The 21,026-nt window shown below is 34.6% G+C and overlaps 1 protein-coding gene across 6 annotated transcripts in view; it reads right to left on the bottom strand.

Moving 5' to 3' along the window:
* LOC112691708 (serine/threonine-protein kinase MARK2-like) overlaps nt 1-13,861 on the bottom strand; it is a 41,899-nt gene extending 28,038 nt beyond the window's left edge. For 5 of the 6 annotated variants that reach the window (XM_025566082.1, XM_025566077.1, XM_025566080.1 and 2 more), the window contains exons 1-2: nt 12,753-13,861; nt 10,153-11,268 (exon numbers count right to left, since the gene is read on the bottom strand). In XM_025566082.1, coding sequence (XP_025421867.1) covers nt 10,153-11,268; nt 12,753-13,313 — 1,677 coding nt within the window. In that variant the 5' untranslated portion in view covers nt 13,314-13,861. The remainder of the gene's footprint in view (nt 1-10,152; nt 11,269-12,752) is intronic. The other variant, XM_025566076.1, reaches the window with a different exon arrangement.
* Nucleotides 13,862-21,026: the final 7,165 nt, after the last annotated feature.

The raw sequence follows: 21,026 nt of genomic DNA on the forward strand, positions 1-21,026 counted from the left end.
TAAGGCGTCTGAGTTTGGAGTTTTAATGAAGTTACAAACATGCAAACGCGCACGCGCATACAAATTGTTTATTACGTATATTAATAAGTTTGTCTTGCATTTTGTGTTAATATTTGAAACTATTTGATACGGATTTACTATACGAACCAAGTGATCACACGGCTGGCGGAGGACACACGTCTGGAGCGTGGGCGTTCTCATTAGATTAGATGCATTTGAAAACAATACACACCAAATGCATATACGTATATTGTATTATGATATTATATATACACGGATAAAATTATACGAGCCGCGAACACATCACACAGCGAAGTGTTCATGCGTAATGCGTTATCTACATACATTTAAATATGTATGATAACGCAAGACTGTTTCCGATAGTACACCGGTTGCACCGAAAATGGAACATGGACAATATTATACAGACCGATCACCGCGGCGGACGTTAGCGACGACGGTGCGGTCAAATCGAAAACTAACTGTGCGACGCGTAAAATTAAAACGGTGCAGAAATATCCATACAGAACAATACGTCATTGTCGTCCAACGAGAACATGTGAATAATGAATTCAGGGGCGTGCCTAGAAATGTTTTCGTGAGAGGGGGTTAATTTTATAGTACTAGATAGATCGACATTATACGAACAACCCGAACAAATGTTTATGATAAGTATCGAACTTAAATTACGTGAAAAATACTAAGCGATACTTTTTTTTTCCAAAACCGTTAACGTTTCGGGTGAGGGTTTGAACACCCAAATCCTTTTACTCTCCTAGGCACGCTCCCGAATAAATATACGCGAAATACGGTCCGAAAAATAGCAGCGGGGTGTGTTCGGTACAACACGGACTAGGAACAAAGCGCGGTCGCTGTCGCGTTTCGGCGAATACGTAATTAAAAGTCGGAGAAAAAAAAACAACAACGTAAGAAATACGCGTAAACGACTTGCGTTTCACGACCGTCGGCTGAGCGAGATAGTCGCACGTACACCGGAGAAATATTTCGACATGGACAAGCCCAACGTTTCAATCGTCGCAATTGGTTAACAGTGCACGCGTATATCTGCTGCCCGTTCCAAGGGCACCGCTGGCGCGCGTGCGCACGCATAACTCGGCGGAAACGTTTTTGTTTTCGAAAGTCGACGCGCCCGACCACCGGGACACCCGCAACAGTTGCACGCCGATCCGAGAAGTCGACAGCAATGCAATAAATGTTGCGCGATACGCCTGCGATACTTCTACGACAGCGGACGCGACTTATCGCGCATGTTCACGCCGCGCGTTATCGTCGTCGGAAAAATGTGTCTCGGACCACCGCGGCGGCGAATAACGTAAGATAGTAAAATTGCGCTCTTCTCCGGAGGGCGGTGATCGAGTGACGAGCGCGCGCACGTTTTCGACAAGACGAACGCGTGACGACGGTGCTGGTGGAAACGGGGAAGGCGTACTACGAACGCGCGAAACAAAATAATCCGTTTGGCGTACAAAATGTTTTATATTCTCCCGTATTTTTTCATATTAATTTGTTTCGAAAAACGACTTTATTGGCCGACGGCGACGAGTATATTAAAAACGCGTTCGTATACGTATACTGTTAACCACGCAACACGGACGTTTATTAATGATATTAAATCGGATTTCCTCCACCGCCGCCGTCCACGGGTGTGTTGGCCGGGCAGCGGTATATTACGATTAATTTTCGTTTATTCAAAATGTTTTATTAAATACCAACCTCTCGCAACACTTGCGATGGAAATAAAAATATGTGTACGGGTTTTACTGGAACACACGAATGCGAGGCATGGTCTAAGAGTTAGGTTTATTATGTCTCGGAATGCGAGAGCAGCTGCAGGAACTCGCGAGGACGGCACCGCGCGACGCTACTGATCTGACATCACTCTGCTTCGGATAGGTCAATTTTCAGACGAAATTCAAAACGTCGATCATTGTCGCGGCAGCAGACGTGCGTGCGTGCATGTGTTTTGTGCGTGCCGCGGGAATTTAGATTAAATTGACCGACGTTAGGAGTTGGGTTCTCGCTCGTCGAATTCTGAGACGTCAACGAAATATTATTCTCCGAAACTATACAACAATCGTGGCGGACGTACTTAGGTTGGTAGTTGCTGTGTCGTCATCATTGTTTGGGATGGGGGAGGAATATTTGTGCGAGGGACAATTTCGCACCAGAAAAATTCATAAAACGTGTTTATTACACACGCAAATGCGTTCAGATATCGAAAATATTATGTAAATACACGCGTGTGTGGAAGGACAGACCTGGAGCGACATTATTTTTACATTTCACGGAGCACAACAATATTTTCGTTACTTCCTATCAGTGAACGGGTACAAAGATAAAGGGAATGAAAAGAAAAACGTATAACTACTGTGCGCGAACGTCTCGCAGAAACGAGTTCAATATAAGAACAATATTTATGGTATTGTCGTCGGATAACACGCGAGACTAAATATACGCATCTGTCGTCACGACAATTGGAATTCCTTTCCAGTGTCACCTCGGGGGAATTATATTGTGTACACAAGCGATTTCTGGGCAAATTTTACCGATTAATAATGAAAACGGCAACACGTTTTAACATTCCGAAAAAATTCGCCGAGACACACCCGACATGTATTAGTGTACACAATTACACGCAACATGGGGCGCCTGGTTGTCGGATAGTTCCTACCATTGTGTGCGCACACGAGCATACCGAATACCGTCGACGGGGGTGGTGGAGGACACGATATTAACGGGGTAAAAAGGAATGACGACGGGGAATGTCTGCACCCGAATTCCCACCCACCGACTACGACAAAGCAACGCGAGCCGTCTCTCGCCCTTTCCGTATCGTTCTCACTTTCATGCGAGCGCTCTTTTTCAGTTAATACATCAGATTTAATACGACAAACACAATTTGACGAATTTTACAATGCGTACCACTAGTAAACGTACAAATCCATAATAACCCGGTGGCGTCCCACACGAACGTCATCGATATTCTTTTACATACACGTGACAACGTTTTTAGTGTGCACGTTACACGCGTGGTGTTCACACGGAAGACAAACAACAACGGCAACACGAAGTAAATCGAAATTCCATGTAATCCGAAAGTTGTCGTGTAGGCGTATTTGAACTGCTCTTTTATTACGTAAAAGGACGGGAAAAAAAAAGCAAATAAATAAAATATAAATACTCGTCGACAATATCATGTGCTAGGCACATTGTGTACGCCGAGTGAAGCATAATAAATAATTATACGTATAACGTGATCTATCTATACGAATAAATAAACGATATTGTTATATATTTTTACACTTGTAATTCGTGTGATTACATAATATCATATGAAGTGTAACAGCGAGAACAAAGTAGACGACGCGCGCGCATGTAATAATTATTCTTGTGGCGTGTACAAAGTGTTGACTATAAAAATAGTGGTATCGATTATACCAACATCGAATTTGGGACGGTCATCGTTCGCACGATCCGCGGTGGCAGTGGTTACGAAAAAACGAAGGGTTTTGACCTACTCAAAATTAGACTAAGCAGTGTCCAGTTGGGAAAATAATGGTATTCAAAAAGGCAGCTAAACCTTCTCTACCTCATTATTATTATTATTTTTTTTTTTAGTATTAACGTGAGAAAAAATATAAAACATTATTATCTGTGCATAATGTGTCTATAAATCGTAAATCATTAAGAACACTGAATATAGTAATAAATAAAAAGTATCTAATACATAGCGTGTGCATGACGACGGTTACGACAACGACGACAATAGCGCGTCCACAATAACATGATAGCAGTCACGGCATAGCCGGTGTGTGTATCGATTAGAAAGTTTCATTGACGTCCTCCTCCCGCACCAACTATGTTATTCAAAAGTGTAAAAAGAAAGAAAAAAAAAGAGCCCCGACGCGATCCCGTTGGTTTTTTTTTTGTTGGCGGGTTTGTACGTGAGGAAAAAAAAATCACTAGGTTCTCTGAACCACTCCCTGTCCGCGACTCATCGTATACGAGACATATAAATATATATAACCGAGAACGGAGACAATAAGTTCTGGAAAGCCAATGTACACGCGTAGTTTAAAAACGAACTTTTATTTATTTTTTCCATGCGTACAAGGAGAATAATAGTCGAAGCAGCAGCGGTGTGCGATAACGCGACTTGCTGTAAACGAAATTGTACTCCCGCGCGCGCCGCCGACAACGACTTCCTTTCAATGACGTCAGCATCAGCGACGGTCACTTTGGAATTATTATACAAAGTGCGCGCCATCAGTTCGCGGCATCGTCTCGTCCACAGGCCATTGTGCGCGATCAGAGAAACCATACAGCGTGCTATTATCGGAAATCGCACGACGCATACGTCTCGTACTTCGTGATAATTATTATTGCCGTTGTTGTTGTAGTTGGTTGTCAACTTTATGGATTCCTCGAACGGTGTAAAAAGAAAATTAATCGAACAGAACATAACAACAAACAGTGTATGTTATTGTGACATTATACATCGAGTGTAGTTAGCCGGCGGCCGTGAGGGTAAAAAGTAAAAGGAAGTCCGAGAAATGTACCGCAAACGCACGAGAAGAGATAACCGTCCTGGAATAAATAACACCTTTTCCTACCTCCTCACCACTAGCCGCCGTCGCTCGTAATCCTATTTCATAGCGGTCAGATTATTATTAGTAATCACTAAACGGTTTTACGGAGTGTAATCAAGCAAGACTTTTACTGAATTTACATAACTAACCGTTCTATGGACGTCGTTGCTTTCAAAGATACTTCACAGGCTTCGCGAGCTGAAATACACGCGCATGCGCGTTTACAAACGTATACACACCCAAGCCAATTCAAATTATGCAACCAAGTTATTCAGATAACATTATGCACGGGATTAAATTTAATAAACGAATGAAAATTGTTCGCATTGACACACGTAATTGTAGTACATCCAGCTTTGTACCGGATAAACATAATGTATACGTACACACATAGATATATATACACATATTTATGCGCTGTTTACGCGTTTTAATTTCGAATCATACCTACGCGTATATTTTAATTCTTTAATTCCTCCGGTGACGTTTTGATTTCAGACCACGAAACGCCTCGCAGTACGATTTTAATTCAATTATAAATCCACTCTTGAAATCTGTTTTTTAAAAATTAATTCAATATCATACGGCTTGATGTAACTCAAACGCTATAACACCGGACACAAAATAACATAACATTTAACACACACGTACACTATTTCCAAAGAAAGTACTTAATATATTTGATTATTTATCGTGGTTCTTTTATTCAAAATTACAAGCGTGTGGTAAAACAAATATGCACTTCAGACATACATACATGTTGACACGTTATATTCGATAACCTTCATTGACCCTGAACTATATGAGTGGTATTAGAAAAAAAAATGTTCCCGTTCCGTTAGCTATTTAAAATGTCGAAAATATAATTATTAGTTTGCCATTCTAATACCTAAGATAATTAATTTTTATTTTTATTATTATTATTATTGTAATTACTTATTTTTATAGTGTGCATAATACTTTAATGAAGTAATGTTGCGAGTAATTTAGGTAATATTAGACACTATCAAGATTAGCTATAATTTACCTCCAATTGTATTAATAAATAATATTATGCCTTAATTATAAAGTTGTAAACCAAGCACAACATATGAAAAATATTAAAACGTAAAAATATATCATTACGCGTAAATACTTATATTTGATATAGTTGTTTTTTAATTTTGTTTTTTATTTGGTTTAAAATCGTTTCAGAAATATATTGCTATTTTAAAATTAAACACTTATGCAACACTATAAAGTACTTGTATATACGTAGAACTAATGTTTATTTTAATATAAAATAAATATGGCACATTATGCGAGTCGGTATAAAGCTATACGAGTATCGTATATAAAGTAGAAAAGTTTTCTGAGGTCATAACTTTTAATTAATTACTTGAAAATAATTTTAATTTAAATACAAATATAAAATTAATTAAAATTCCGAATTAATCTCTCGTTGTATAATTTTCAACTCATTTAATTGTAAACAAAAATTATAAATTTGTTTTTTATTTTTATTTTTTAGTATTTTTTTTTCAACACATTTTTACAAATCAAGAAAAATCATAAAATATAAAACTGTATTACCAATTTTTATCTTACAGTCAACACGGTACTATCTAGTTATATTTTGTACATTGAACTATATATTTAATAAAATAAAAAAATGATAAGGGTTTGTAAATATTAATTTTTCAACTCCAACTCTTATACGAGGGGCATGTACCAGTGCCCCCAAAAGTACTTATACCAATTCCCTCACATATTATACATACGATTAAAATACTAATCCAGTACATAGAGGAGGTAAATCACCTAGTGCAAGAACAGAGTTTTACCAGAATACGTAATTTTAAACGCCCATGAGCTGTTTGCCGATATAAAAGTAACGAGAAATGACAATTCTAATATAAGGCTTTATCACAACACGTGTGTTATTATCATTTATTAGATCTTTATTAGATATATTTTAGTATACGAAAAACTCTGACGTCGTTAACATGATGGAACATTTAACGAGAATATTTAGTGAAAAGAGAAAAATATTATTAGTTTTAAATAATTACACTTTTTATAAAGATCGCATAACACAAATGGGTATTAAATGGCGATGTACATTAAAGTCGTGTACTTCAAAGCTTTTTATAAGTGAATATGAAAAGGTGCTTTTAAAATCAAACATAAACATTCACCGTGTAAAAATTTAACGAAAGTAACTGTTTCTAATAATCTAAAATGGAAAGCCGTGGATAATATTTCTAAACGCCCATTAAAATTATTACGCGAAGAGGTTCAATCATAAGTCTCAGATGTTTAACTTTTTTGACAAATTACATTGTATATTACCTACATATAAACAGTATATTTATTATATTATATTATATTTATTATTTAAATATTTACCTCCCTTATTTTATATTTTAATTGTGTATACTATATATGATGGCAACTGGTACATTTTTTAAATGCCGAAAACAGCTGGTGAGGATAACTGGTCAACGCCCTATACGAGAAAGGAAAATGGGATGACACAAATAATGTTAATTAATTAATCAAACAAATACGACATAGTAACACGCGATTAATATTGTGACGTTTTTCATCTCCTAACTAATTACTTGTTATTTAATGAAGGCTTTTGCTAGCTAGGAAGCGACAAACATGTAAAGGTCATATAATGTGATGGTCAAGCCGGGGCAATGAATACATCGAATGGAAATGACGCAAATACACACACGACGTACACACAGGTAATATATTTACGTTTGTAATAAAATATGAAACAAATATTATTAGCTCAGACGCAAAAAGTAATGCAAGCGCTAATAATTTTGCGTTCAATGTATGTTTGTGTACGAAAACCTGTAAAACTGTTAGTAGTGGGTATTCTTTTTCCATAAAAACCGGTCTGCACTCAAAATGATCATAAAAATATATTTTACAAAAAGCCACTGTTATTAGCAAGAACCACGCTAATTGCATAAATGTTAACACACATTAGAATATGCATAGAAAAACGTCTTTGAACACACATATACATACGTGCATACGCACGAGTTTAATAGCGTTGTATTTCGAGACAAAGTCCGTTTTGTATTTTATTACTTAAATATTTTCTATAAACGCTGCTACGACAACGACCTTGTCGAGCGACAAAACTTCATAATATAAATAAAAAAATCTCAACCACAATCGTATGTTACAAGTGCAAATCTACCTATAATGAAGCTTACTTACAGCAACGAGTACACACTGCCGTCCGTTTATAAGTGTTACTCGTATACATTATGTACACGCATTTATGTGAAAAACACGTGATTTCAAGTATGTCACATAAACGAACAAGTACTTTTGATAGAAAGGAACATATTATAATAATATAAACAAAATCGAAGTCGTTGTCGTCATCGTCGAGCATAAACCTATAATAATAGAGCCTTTAAAATGCGATTAAATACTTACAATGTATAAAATACTTATAATAGGTACAACATATGGTGCGTCGAATATACTTTGACCGTGCGGAAGGAAAGGTGGTGATGTTTTTGGCTTGTATGAAAAAAAAGAAAAAAATTATCGCGTTGATATAGGACACAATAATAATAGTGTCGTCGAGAAGAGAAATAGACGAAGAGAGTGCGAGAGTAAGAGAGAACGTGTGATGGCGGCGCGTAGGTATAGAATATTATAATACTATAGCGGCAGTTGCCGACGTGCCAAAAATAAGAACTCCTCCGTTTTCCGATTGCCAACGCACGTATCATCCCAGTATTACCTATGATCGGAGCTCAATCGGTGCGTACAGTCACGGCAATAATTATTGAGGCAGTAAGCATGGTGGCAATTTCTAGAAATAAAAACGACGAAGAAAATCACACGACCAGCTGTGCTGCTGCTCGATACGAGCATATGCTCGATATCTCGCTATCTCAATCGTGCAAGGCAGCGGCATAACTCCGTAACACTATCGATTTTTATTACATCGTTTCGTATATCTCGGTTATTTCTCAACAACAAAACAACCGTCGCGCCGTCAAAAGGAAAATAAAATATTACACTAGATTAAACATTGGTTGGTAATGACAAGGGAATGATACATAAAATATGTGTGTACAATATGTACACGTGTTATTATTACGAGTTTACACAATCAATATGGCACAGCCAAATTCACATTATGCCACAACACATCGGCGACCGGTATATCTCATCTACGCACGCACGCACACGTGTGCAAATAAAAATCAATTAACTATAGTTATATACTATACTATATTATATATATATATATATATATATATATATATAACCGTAGAAATGGCCAGATTAAGATAAATATACTAAACTTCTAGCGAGAGAACACGTGTTACGTGCGAGCACGTCATAACACACACACACTGTTCGTACAAGGAGGATAAAAGCTGTGGTTTATTTTATTTTCTTACACATGGGTATTTTTATTTCGGACGCAAAAGATAGTATACGCATTAATTGAAAAACGACGTTTGAACACCGAGCCTACGAAAACAACATTTGCGTAATCTTAAACGAAGATTCGCAATATCCTATAAACAGTGAAAATATTAATATACACATCAACAGACATTTATTATCGATTAAAGTTCAAGAAATATTGCCGTAGCCAGACGGTTAAAAAAAAAGCCACGCAGCATATTTTAAAAACCGATTTGTTTACGATTTTCGTTGTCTCTCGACTTCGTATGCGCCAAGAACACACTCAACGAATTATGTTGAAATATCACATAACGCAACGCATGAAACGTCGATTATTCTATACGTGTATATTACGAGAGTCAGATACGAGACGAAAAAAAAAATTATATTATTATACGTTCATTACAGTTTGTTATTATTGTCCGGGCGCTCAATACTAATGTATTGAGACCACGAGGTAATTAAGACTACGAGGTAACACGCAGCTGCGGGTGTCTACAACGAACGTACCCGTCGCACACGATCACCACACCCGTCCGTTGTCAACAGTCGTCGTGATATCCCTGAAAATCATCGGAGACGAGAGTACGACTACGCATTCGTGAACTAGATACCGAGAACGTGGTGCGCGGAGGGCGTAAATCTACCGTAAATTTCATTACGCGTAATCGAAACGCCGGGGGGATGAGCGCGACGGTTGTGTGCAACACACGCACAACGGTAGCAACGGTGTCGTTCGGTTAATTTTCGCGAGTGCCAAACGCTGCCGCCGACGCGAAAACACGCAACTATATCATCGATCCGCCATGGTCCGTGTTCATATCGTAAATATGAGAAAAACATGCGGGGCCGAAACACCACACGGTCATTATTTTTATTGATTCGCGTACCTCATCGACGGTAATAATTGTGTATACGTAACCCCACCGTCGTCTAGAACGCGATTGTGCGCATAATTATTACCTATTACAATATAATAGACATAGAAAGGCAAGTTGAATAAACCTTTTACTTAACATACCATTCCCTCATCTCTTTTTGTGGTCGTTTTGTGTGTGTACACTCATGCAGGTGTGTGTGCGTGCGAGTGTGTATGGCTTACCGGTGGAATTGTCGCGGTAGCAGACACCGCCGACGTCCGGGTATGATGATGTTGCTGTTGCCTTGGTCTAGCGGAGGTCCGTTGTTTCTGATGTCTAGGCGACGACGGCTTAACACCGGTCGACGATTTGGCGGCGGAGTGTTGCTTATGTTTCGTCGACTTGGTAGAGGCCGCGGGTTGAACGGCTGTCGAGGCGGGTGTCGCTGTCGTCTCCGAACTAGTGTCTGCGGACGATTTTCTGCGGAACGCTTTTAGCCAGCCCAACCGTTTGGAGTGTGTTTCCGCAGCCCTAGAACCGACCTTCGGGCTAGAAACTTTGCCCTTCTTCCTGTCACCAACAACGCCGCTGCGTTGTTGCAGCTGGTGCTGCTGTTTCCGACCGTCGCCAGCTACCCCACCGTCATCCGCGGTCGAATTTTGCTCCGTTGAACCGCCGTCACTTTTGGGGGTCAGCAGCTGATGCTTGGCGGCGTGTTCACGTTCCAACTTCTTCAGCTCGGACTCCACCATTGTCAGCTCGTTCAGGTTGCTTTCGATCATCGGCAGACCCGCCGGCAGCCGATCGCTGTCTGTGTCGCTGCTGCCGCTCGACGAAGACAGGGGTGGTTTTGGCGTCGAACGCTTGGGCGGCGGCGCAGTCACAGTCACCAGCGGCTGGTCGTCGATCTGCACATGTGGCGTCACTCTGAATCGGCTTTTCTTCACCAGCACCGGAGTCGTTTTCGAAGTCTCGCCTTCACCCGTTTTTCCTGTCATTCCCAAATCTGCCCCTACCACTGCGGTCCCTTTGCTACTAGCTTTCAGTTCACCCTGATTCCTAGTCGATCTCTGCAAGGTCTGCTTTAGCTTTTCAGGCGCAAACTTCGCCCAAGCCGTCGACTTCCATACGTCGTCCCACGTGCGCATAGTTAATTTGAATCTCGATTCCATAATTGACTTTTTACTCCGCAACCGGATCAATGGCGTACCGTCCTTAGTAGTTAATACACCGTGATTTGGGTCCGCGGGCAATCGCTGTGGACCTCCATTATCATCTTCGGGTGAAGACGTCTTATCATCGCTATCCAGTAGCTCCTGTTTCTGCTCTTGCAGTTCCTTTTCACCATCATCGGCACCCTATCCGGAAATACACGTGGTCAATATACCGCGTGTGTTTCAATGGAATGTGTAATCACACGCGTTATATATAATGATATATTATACACATAAGACTCGTTGGAAGAAATAGTTACACAACTGGACATTGTCACCCCACGTAAAACAACAACATTGTAAAACATGATGATTAAGATTTTTTTTATTGTCCCGATTACATAAACTATTATTACATTATTAACTTTATTGCAAATATCAAAAAAATGTTAACGAATAATACAGGTGTTTGTAATTAGTAGATAACAGTACTGAAGGTCGCAAAACATGTCTACTGATATTATGTGGTTATTATAGATTTGTTTATGCGAGATACAAGACAACCTGATATCTCAATTGCTTAAGTTTCAAGTAAATAACGATTAGTCGACAATACAATTAAAAAGATTACCACAATTGTAGTGCAAACGAGAAAGTGTAAGATATATATTTTAGATTTGTGTCAAAATATTGGCGACGTTTTAAGTTTTTTAGTTAACACGAAATATTTATTTTTGACGTTGAGCGTTAACTTTGCAATACTATAAATATCGTATTACTGCAAAACTCAACGATTTGGAAAATTCTATATGAACCTGAAGAATGCTAACTTTATTACTATTAATACTACTACTACTCATGGGCACCGGAACAATGGAGGGAAACGGAGGCAACTGCTGCCACGGGAAAATTCCGTGAGGGCGTAGCCCCCCACGGACATTTTATTAGAATTTACACTTCCGTGACTAAAATAGATAATCCATATTCTATATTAATTTTAATGTTGAACTAAGAAACAAGACTCAAATATATTTAATAAACTGTCCGTTTTTAAATATGAACATACACATACAGTAAACTAATAGTTTTATATAGAAATAACTTGCATGTACTATGTATGTATATAAGAATAAGATAACACGGAGACAATTATCCCTTATTTAGAAAATGGAAAGAATTTAATATTAAACCGCAACACCCAAAATAGAATAGCTTTCAGAATAGGAAATCCACTATCGCGACTGTACAATAGATTTATAACCTAATTTATTTCAAGAATCATTTGGTTATCAACAACCGATGTGGTTATTGAACACAGACGTTATAATATATCTTTACCTTCCTCTGTATTTGTAGCTGTGTTCAACCCCCAAGGTTCAAAAATTGTTTCGGCACCACTGCTACTACTACTACTACTACTACTATTACGTAAAACCCCAATGAGCGATAGTGAAGGCGGAGGGGAATCTAACCACAGCGGCATCGCCGTTACACGACGGCGGGGTAGAGCTCTTAACGTTGGGGGTTATTTTTAACGGATAACGACGCGACACAACGCAGTAGCGAAAAATAAGAAGAGTCGTTTGAGATAACAGATAATAGAGACAAAACGTACAGAGAACAAAACTATTCTCCTAAATAAAAACGTTTCCAACGAGTCTATTTGTATAATTTCGAATGGGAAGTACCTCATGCGGATTTCGATCAAAAATCCGTTCCAATTGCTGTTTGGCCGGCTGGTTGCCGCTGTCAATGATCACTGGGCCACATGTTTGAGTCTGTTGCGGTGGCTGCTGCGTGTCGTACTCGGCACCAGTCGAATGATGAACGTCACCACCGCCGTCACCACCCTTGCCGTCTTCCTCGTCAGAAGAGTGTTCTTCTGTCAAGTCTTGCATTTCTTTTGACTTGCAGTCAAGCGGTTTGAACAAGTCGCGGACGCTGACCTTGCGCGAAGGGTCGGCCATGTCCAAGTATGGTCCGACGGTCTGCGTGTAATCGTTGGAAAACCTTGAGTTGATGTCGTTCACTAGGCTAGTAGCTTTGGCGACTACAGGGTCGGCCGCCGCGGCGGTTTCTGCAGGCTCGTCGTCTTCGGCTGAGGACTCCTCCTCGGCCACGGCCACAAGGTTGTCGCACTCTTTGGACTTGACGCTGAGCGGCACGAACAGCTCGTCCAGGTTTACCGGGTTCCGCCGGTCCATCACGGGACCGCACGTTTTACTGTAGTCGTCGTCGTCGTCCATCATCGCGAACAGAAACACCGGACGGCGTGAATTACGACGCGCACGCGCGCGCGTCCGTGTGCAACGTGTGCGGTACCGCTGCAGTAACAACGTCGCAGTACCAGTACGCGCGTGGGGCTGTCCCGGCCGCAACGTTTATAATATAATATTAAGTTATGTACCGCTCTCCGTAAACGTACAACACCCGAGCACGCGTACCCTCGTCTATTTCATAATACCAGTGCACGTACACACACGTTCGATTGCGGTCGCGGATCGACCGGTTTTTTTTCTTCTACCTTTCGTCGCCTTGCACGTCCCGCGCGTACGAAATTACAAGATATACAAACAATGCACACGTTCAATAAAAGCGCAAAACCACGGCGAACGGAATGATGTACAAATGTGCAACGAACGAGTACACACGGACGACCACGGAATACTGCTGCTGAATATTTATAGGCCACGGGATCGGGCGCGCAACGACGTGTGCACTTCGCGTTACACACTTAACACACGGCGCGAGATAAACACACCGACTACACACGGCGTGTGTGGAAACGGACTGCCCGTCGCCGCCGCCGACGCCGCCTTCGAGCAGTCGGTCGGTCATACGGACCCGCCGCCGCCGCTGATAACGCGCGCGCCACCATACACGGGGCCGCCGCCGACACGGTGTTACCGAAGCGACCGCCGCGCGCGCGCTCGAACGTTCGCAACGGCGGCGGCAGCTCGTCCGTCGCCCAACAGCAGCAGTGTGGCAAACAACTGGTAGAACGTGCATTGTACGTACAACGATGAAAACCCATATTCCTCGACAAATGGCGTTTGAGACACGATATTCGCCAAAAATGCTTTTATCCAAATTTCCGAGAGAAAAAAAAACCCGTACTCGTGAAACGCGTAAATTCTTAGCGTTCTCGGGCAACACCATAAGGCATCATCGTCTTGGTACACCGCGATGAATCGTTTTTATTACTGTACCGAATTACGGTTTGTTAATTTGTTCGTTTGACCGAGTGTGTACGTCTGTATAACTTCAGCTTCCCACGGTTATGTGATCATAATTTTCCACGGCACCACTTAATAATGGTACCGGCGTTTATTACACTACACGGTGGCTGTGGTTACGAAAATGCATTCAATTTATTACATAATGTCTAATCGCCTTTAATCATCACTACCCAATTCGATTAAATAAATAATTGGAGCACTAATTATTTCGTATTATATTAAACTAAACGTGGTCGTATAATATCCGAATGATAGGTGCACGAATGTATAAAAATATAATGCATAGGAAAAAATAATTTTTTTTCTAGTCTTGTTCAACTAAACATATTGACAAATATCATTAGATGTTATCAATGACAATATAATGCTAACTGTATAAAAGCAGTTAAAAGAAAATACATAGATAGCAACGTTGGTATTTATAATTGATATATTATGAAATTTAAACGGAATTGTTATTGATTCAATGTACATTATTCTACATAGTGAGGTCTTACATTAAACTGAAAAACATGTGATACATTATGTATTAAATGTTATTATGTTTAACCATGGTTTTAATCAGATATTAAAATAGACACAAGTATTAGCCATTGCAAATGTTTTTATTAAAATGATTGATTATAAATTAAAAATTATTAAATCCGCGTGTAATAAGTATAATATATAATATAATAATATTTTACTAAAGAATACTCGTAAATAATAGTCTAAGTTATAATTTTATATTACATTATACACAGTTTATAAATAATTTTTAAATCATAAATATATATATATTAACTTCGTGTTATTTTACACTAAAAATTAACTAAATTAAATTTAGTTTGCAATAACAAACCTACAATATTTAAATATTTTGAAAGGTAACAATCAAATATTATAATTGTTGTGAATGAAGCTAATAGAGAAATAACAAAATCTTGCAATACGATAAATGAGTAATGCATTTTCTAAGTCACTTTTTTAACTATGAAAAACATTAATTACGAATAATAAAATTGTATGTTTTTCCATTTCACAAATATTTACTTTAAAAAAAATAACATTTATATGCTTAATTACCTATTAGTGGAAAAAAATAATATTTCTGATGTATTAAATAAGACTCTTGGGAAATAGAAAAGAAAATTCAAAATATATTCAAATTTGTAATGTTATTTATTAGGTAAAACTTAATTATTTATTTATGCGTGACACTTAACTGATAATTAGAAGATTTTAGAAAAATATGCAAAATACAAAGTAATTCTTCTAATGAGAAAAAGTTTTAAATTAAGAGTATAGAATTTCTAATACGAAAAACAATATAAAAGTTATACTTTAAATCCACCAACATGTATAGTTGTTGCATGAAATGAAAAGATAGTCTTATATTTCATATATTCATAAAAAACAAACAATTAACAACATTATCTATTTTTGATGCTTTACAATTATAAATTATTTGTTTAAAATAATTAAATTAATGTATATATATATATGTTAGTTCAATTTTTTTTTCAAATAAACCATTAACCCAACTTTCTTTCGCGATTATACACTTATCGTGGGCGAGTAAGAGGTAACTGCCGAAGGCACTATATATTTTATTTTATTTCAATAATTTAGGTCAACAAAATATAAAGTCAATAAAAATGAAAATAATAATATTAATATACGTTGCAGAAATGTTTAAGACTTGGTAAAATAACTGAAGATTTTTTGTCGCGGTTTTTCATCATTTGTACATATCAATAAAATGCACTCGATTCAAAGGTCAATGCCAATTCCGAAAACTACTAATCAGCTATTATAAATTAATATTTTTTAATAACTATGTTTTCCTATATTCATATGCATTAAAGTTAGAACTGCATATTCACTATAGAAATAGCAATATCGCAATAGTGATTAAATAAATATGGAACGGCCGCCTGTCAATATGGATTCGAGTATACATAATAATTAATAACATATACATGTATTCATATATATAAAAACAAACACATATTTATACCTAAAACAAAGGTACGAGTGCTATATTATTTTTCACACCAGTTTTGTTTCCTTAATTATGTTATTTTACATTATGCTACTTGTTAATAGTTCATAAATATCCAACTATGAACTATGATCAATTAATTCGAATGAAAATATATTATGTAGTATATTAAGTTCATTGGTTGAATATATCAACTATGGACCCACATTTAATAAACTGTTTATATGCGGTCGACACAAAGTTGTAAATGTAGAATTAAATATACATACACATATATACGTATTAAAAATGGTTACATAAATTGTAAACGACATATTTTTCATAACAATATTACAAACGTATACAATGCGAAAAAACCAGTTTGAGATAACCTTGGATAATAGATAAATTATAAATTAGCTAAATGACCGTTTGTATAATGTAGAATAAATAATAACTATTCAAGTATTTTTTTTCTGAGGAACGCTTATTTTGTATGATATTAAAGTGGTACTTAATAAATGCTCAACAAATATCATTAAATGTATACAGAGTCTAAATAAATACTACCCTTCAGTAAAAATGCGTTTTTACACAATGTTAAATAATTATTAAATTTAAGCAATAAACAAAAACTAATGAAACGTAAACTTCATACTATTTAAGATACTATACTATTATGTAATTTATACATATACATAAATTTTAAATATATTGTTTTATAGTGTTAATACTAAGACTTACTAATCGCAACAAATTAAAACTGAAAATACTTGTTTTTCAAGCTTAAACTATAAATATATATTATATATTAGAGAGCATACAATTTATCTATAAAACAGATAGAAAATATAATATTTAACCTCAATGGGAATAATAAATTATGAAAAACAACAACTAAAAAATTGAATTTTTCGGATTTATGTTATGTTGGTATAAATTTGTTTTACATAAAACAATATTAATTACACGTTCAAAGTTGGAAAATGTTGATTTCAAAATAAATAATTCAGTTTTATTTATATACCGTATACAATTTATATATTTGCGAGTATGTACGTACAAATAGCAAAAATTCATCGGCAAATGTAAAAAAAAAAAGATACCTAATCTCAAGTAGCTTTAACTGAAATAAAAAACAAAAATAAACAGTGAGTAACGTATATGTAATATTATAAAAAAAAGAAATTAATAATTAAAATTAATTACATTTTTTCGATGTGAGATTTAAAAACTCAGGTTGTTGACTTTTGTTCATACATCTAAGCATGATAGTCTATTTTAGTTTAATGGATCTATATTTTAGCTACATCGTACATTATTTTTAATAAAACATAATGAAATCCATTTGTTCGATCAAAAAAAGTTTCCAATTTTACTGTTATATAATATGAGCATAATATTATATTAAAAGGACGTATTAGAATACCAAAAAATATCAGTAGCAAGAAATTATAATGCCCATTGGGGTGAAATTTTTAAACAATATGTGTATAGATATATAAATTGACATTTGAATAAAGTAGTGCTTTAAGAAAATAAATTAAGGACCTTTTTCTGCTAAAGGTAACTTCATTTTATTGAGTTTACAACAAATACGAAATTGTACTTCAAAACTTAACTGTATACATATTAATATTATGTTTGCATATTCTGATACTTTAAGCAATCGTAAGATCATATTTATGCAAGTTCCTTTAGACACAAATATTATACCTAAGAATTCGCTTCTGATATATTCTATCTACAAACAAAATATAAGCTACCTATATGATGAATATAGACGAGGAATAGAATATTTATTGAAAACTTTTTTTAATAATAAATATATATATCATCATGACATGAATCGGTACAAATATACTGTTAAGAAACTTGTGTTAAGTATTAAATAATTTTTTATATTAAAACTAAAAAATTAGATTCCGTTGAGTTCAAATATTTTATAAACAATAAAAGTTATATTAAATTAAATATATAAATTTTATTAAAGAATAAATGAAAATTAATAACTTAAAAGTCTAAGGGATGGATAAAATATAAAGTTAATAGTTAACACTGTTTGTTTATATCATAATCACAGATTTAAGATTATATTTAAACTCTTAAACTGTTGATAAAATTTCTGACTTCAAGGTTATATATATATATTATTTACACCTTATAAGTTACCATTTACATGTCACAATCGGAATTTCACCCAACAATTTAATTTTAAAAAAGAAAACGTTTGAATTAATTCTGTTAAATTAAACTATATAGGAAGTTTGAAAAATAAATCGTAAATAGTAATCCACCAATTACATATAAATTGTAAGTTGCGAAATATACTCCAGATATATTTGATTAAATTATGTTCAGCATAAAATAACTAAAAATGTAGTTATCAGTAATGTAGTTCTATAGAGTACAATAAAACGTATTTAAAAGATATATTTTATGGTAATGATCTAAAATATAACTACAGCAATTGCAAATCAATTAATTTCATTAGAACTCAAGGTCACTGTACCAAGTAGGTAAAACATACATTGATAGTTTATGTATTCTCAATTCTTCTAGATAGCGCTAGTAAATTCAATTAATAACAATTACCTTTTTTTTAGAATTAAGTCCTTTTCTCAAGATGATTGTTATGATACAATACGTAGCCTATTACTTAATATAAAATATTGTGTACAACTTAATGTACTAGTACTTGTACTAAATTATATTCACACGTGCTATAAAACGTACTAGATGCTACTATATTATAACAGCAAAATAGATAAATTTTATTAGAAATTATAACGAAAATTAACGAAAATGTCTGTATAATACTATCTGTTTTGAAGTTAAATTTTATTTTTATAGACTTGATTATAGAATTGAATATAGGTAAAAAAAACCAAAATACAGTTACTTAAATGTATTATTTAATATACTTTATAATATACTTACATAAGTTAATAATAATGTGATTGGTTTTTAGTATGAATAATCATAATAAAATGTTAGCTATTGTTACTAGTGTTATCGAGCATAACATAATATTAATAAATAAATTATTAAAAAAAAATCTAAATGAAGAGATTTGTATGTGAAAAAAATGAATTGCACGCCGAGAAAAAAACATAGGTTCTTTTAGTTAACGCAATATTCTCCAATGTTTTTTGACGAAGATGCTTATTGTGGTATACTGGTAATTTTATATCATAAATAGTTTATATATATATTTATATATATCCAAAAAAATTATTTAACATTAAATAAATTATTAAACATTTTTTTTGACTATAATTTTCTATTAGTATAGATATTGATGAGGTGGTCCAAGGTGATGCTATTTTTGGTGACATTAAAAAAAGTTATACTTTATAATATATTAAGTAAGTATATTAAATTTTAAATATTAGTTACATATGTAACTTTTTAATGTTAAAAGTATACATATTCAGCTGAAATTGAAAAAAGGATATAAAAAAACAAAAAATACTCAGGTGGTACAATTTCAGTTGTTTGGTACTTAAGTTTCTCACTTTGAAATTCGTACTTCGTTATAATTTATAAATTTGTGTAATAATAATATGTTTATTCTTTATCTTGATTCGTGATCGTGATAACATTGATAACATTTCTGTATTCTGATTAGTCGGTAATATTTCTACACTGGTAACTAGAGTGGAAAATATGACTTATTCTATTATTAAAAATTATATATTGACTAGTACGATTACTTTAACTGTATAGTTATATTATAGTATAGTATACTGTATATATAGAATATATATATATATATATATATATATATATATATATATACTATGTATAGTATACTGTATAGTTATATATTTTAATTGTATATACATTATAATTCACATGGACCTAAAATCTAGTATACAAGCTACCACACTAGTGATAGCACAATTACTATTATCATGTGAAACGGGCTTTAAAAAAATATATACTAGGCACAAATTATTCAATATCTATACCATAAAAGAAGTATAAAATAAATACTAATTAATTTTCATAATACGAATTAATCAAAAATAATTTAATTGGTTAAAATGTAAAAAATGTATAATGATCAATTAGGTACAATGTTTTGTCCTTATAATGTTTTCTTTTATAAATTATAAAAAAAAAAAAAAAAACATTTTTTATTAAAATTTAATTTGATTAAAAACTAAAACTACTTTAAACATTATATTAATATAAAATTAATAAACTAGTAATAATGAAATTGTTCTGAAAGGTATTACTTAACCTTATAATTTCCATAGCTTATGTCAATTAAGATAATTAATTTTTGTTTTATTGAAATAACTCAAAAGACTTAGGCTAGATTTATAAACGTTTAAAATAAATGTAAAAGATTTAGTAAACAATTTTAAATAATAACTTTATATTTTGTTACGTTTGTACAACTTGAATAGTTTTATAATTTTCTATACATTTTTATGGTAAAACGATTACAAATTTTTAAGAACTTCGTATTTCAATATTTTCTAAAAAAAAATAGAGAATTATATAATGTAATATAAGGTAGTGTTTCGTTATCTTGCAAGTCCTTATCACCGAATAATCACCCTAAGTTTCCGTCTGATAAAATGTTTTCAGTAAACTAAAAATAATATAAAAAAATATTAATTTAATGAAATAAAGGAATTGAATCATTTACATTTTCAGAAAAATATATAAAACTATAATATCATAACATTATACAAAAATTAAAAATTTAGAATAATAATATTATTGATAATCTTCATAAATATTAG

This window comes from Sipha flava, unplaced genomic scaffold, assembly GCF_003268045.1.
Source record: "Sipha flava isolate LNK unplaced genomic scaffold, YSA_version1 66_pilon_pilon, whole genome shotgun sequence".
NCBI lineage: Eukaryota > Metazoa > Arthropoda > Insecta > Hemiptera > Aphididae > Sipha > Sipha flava.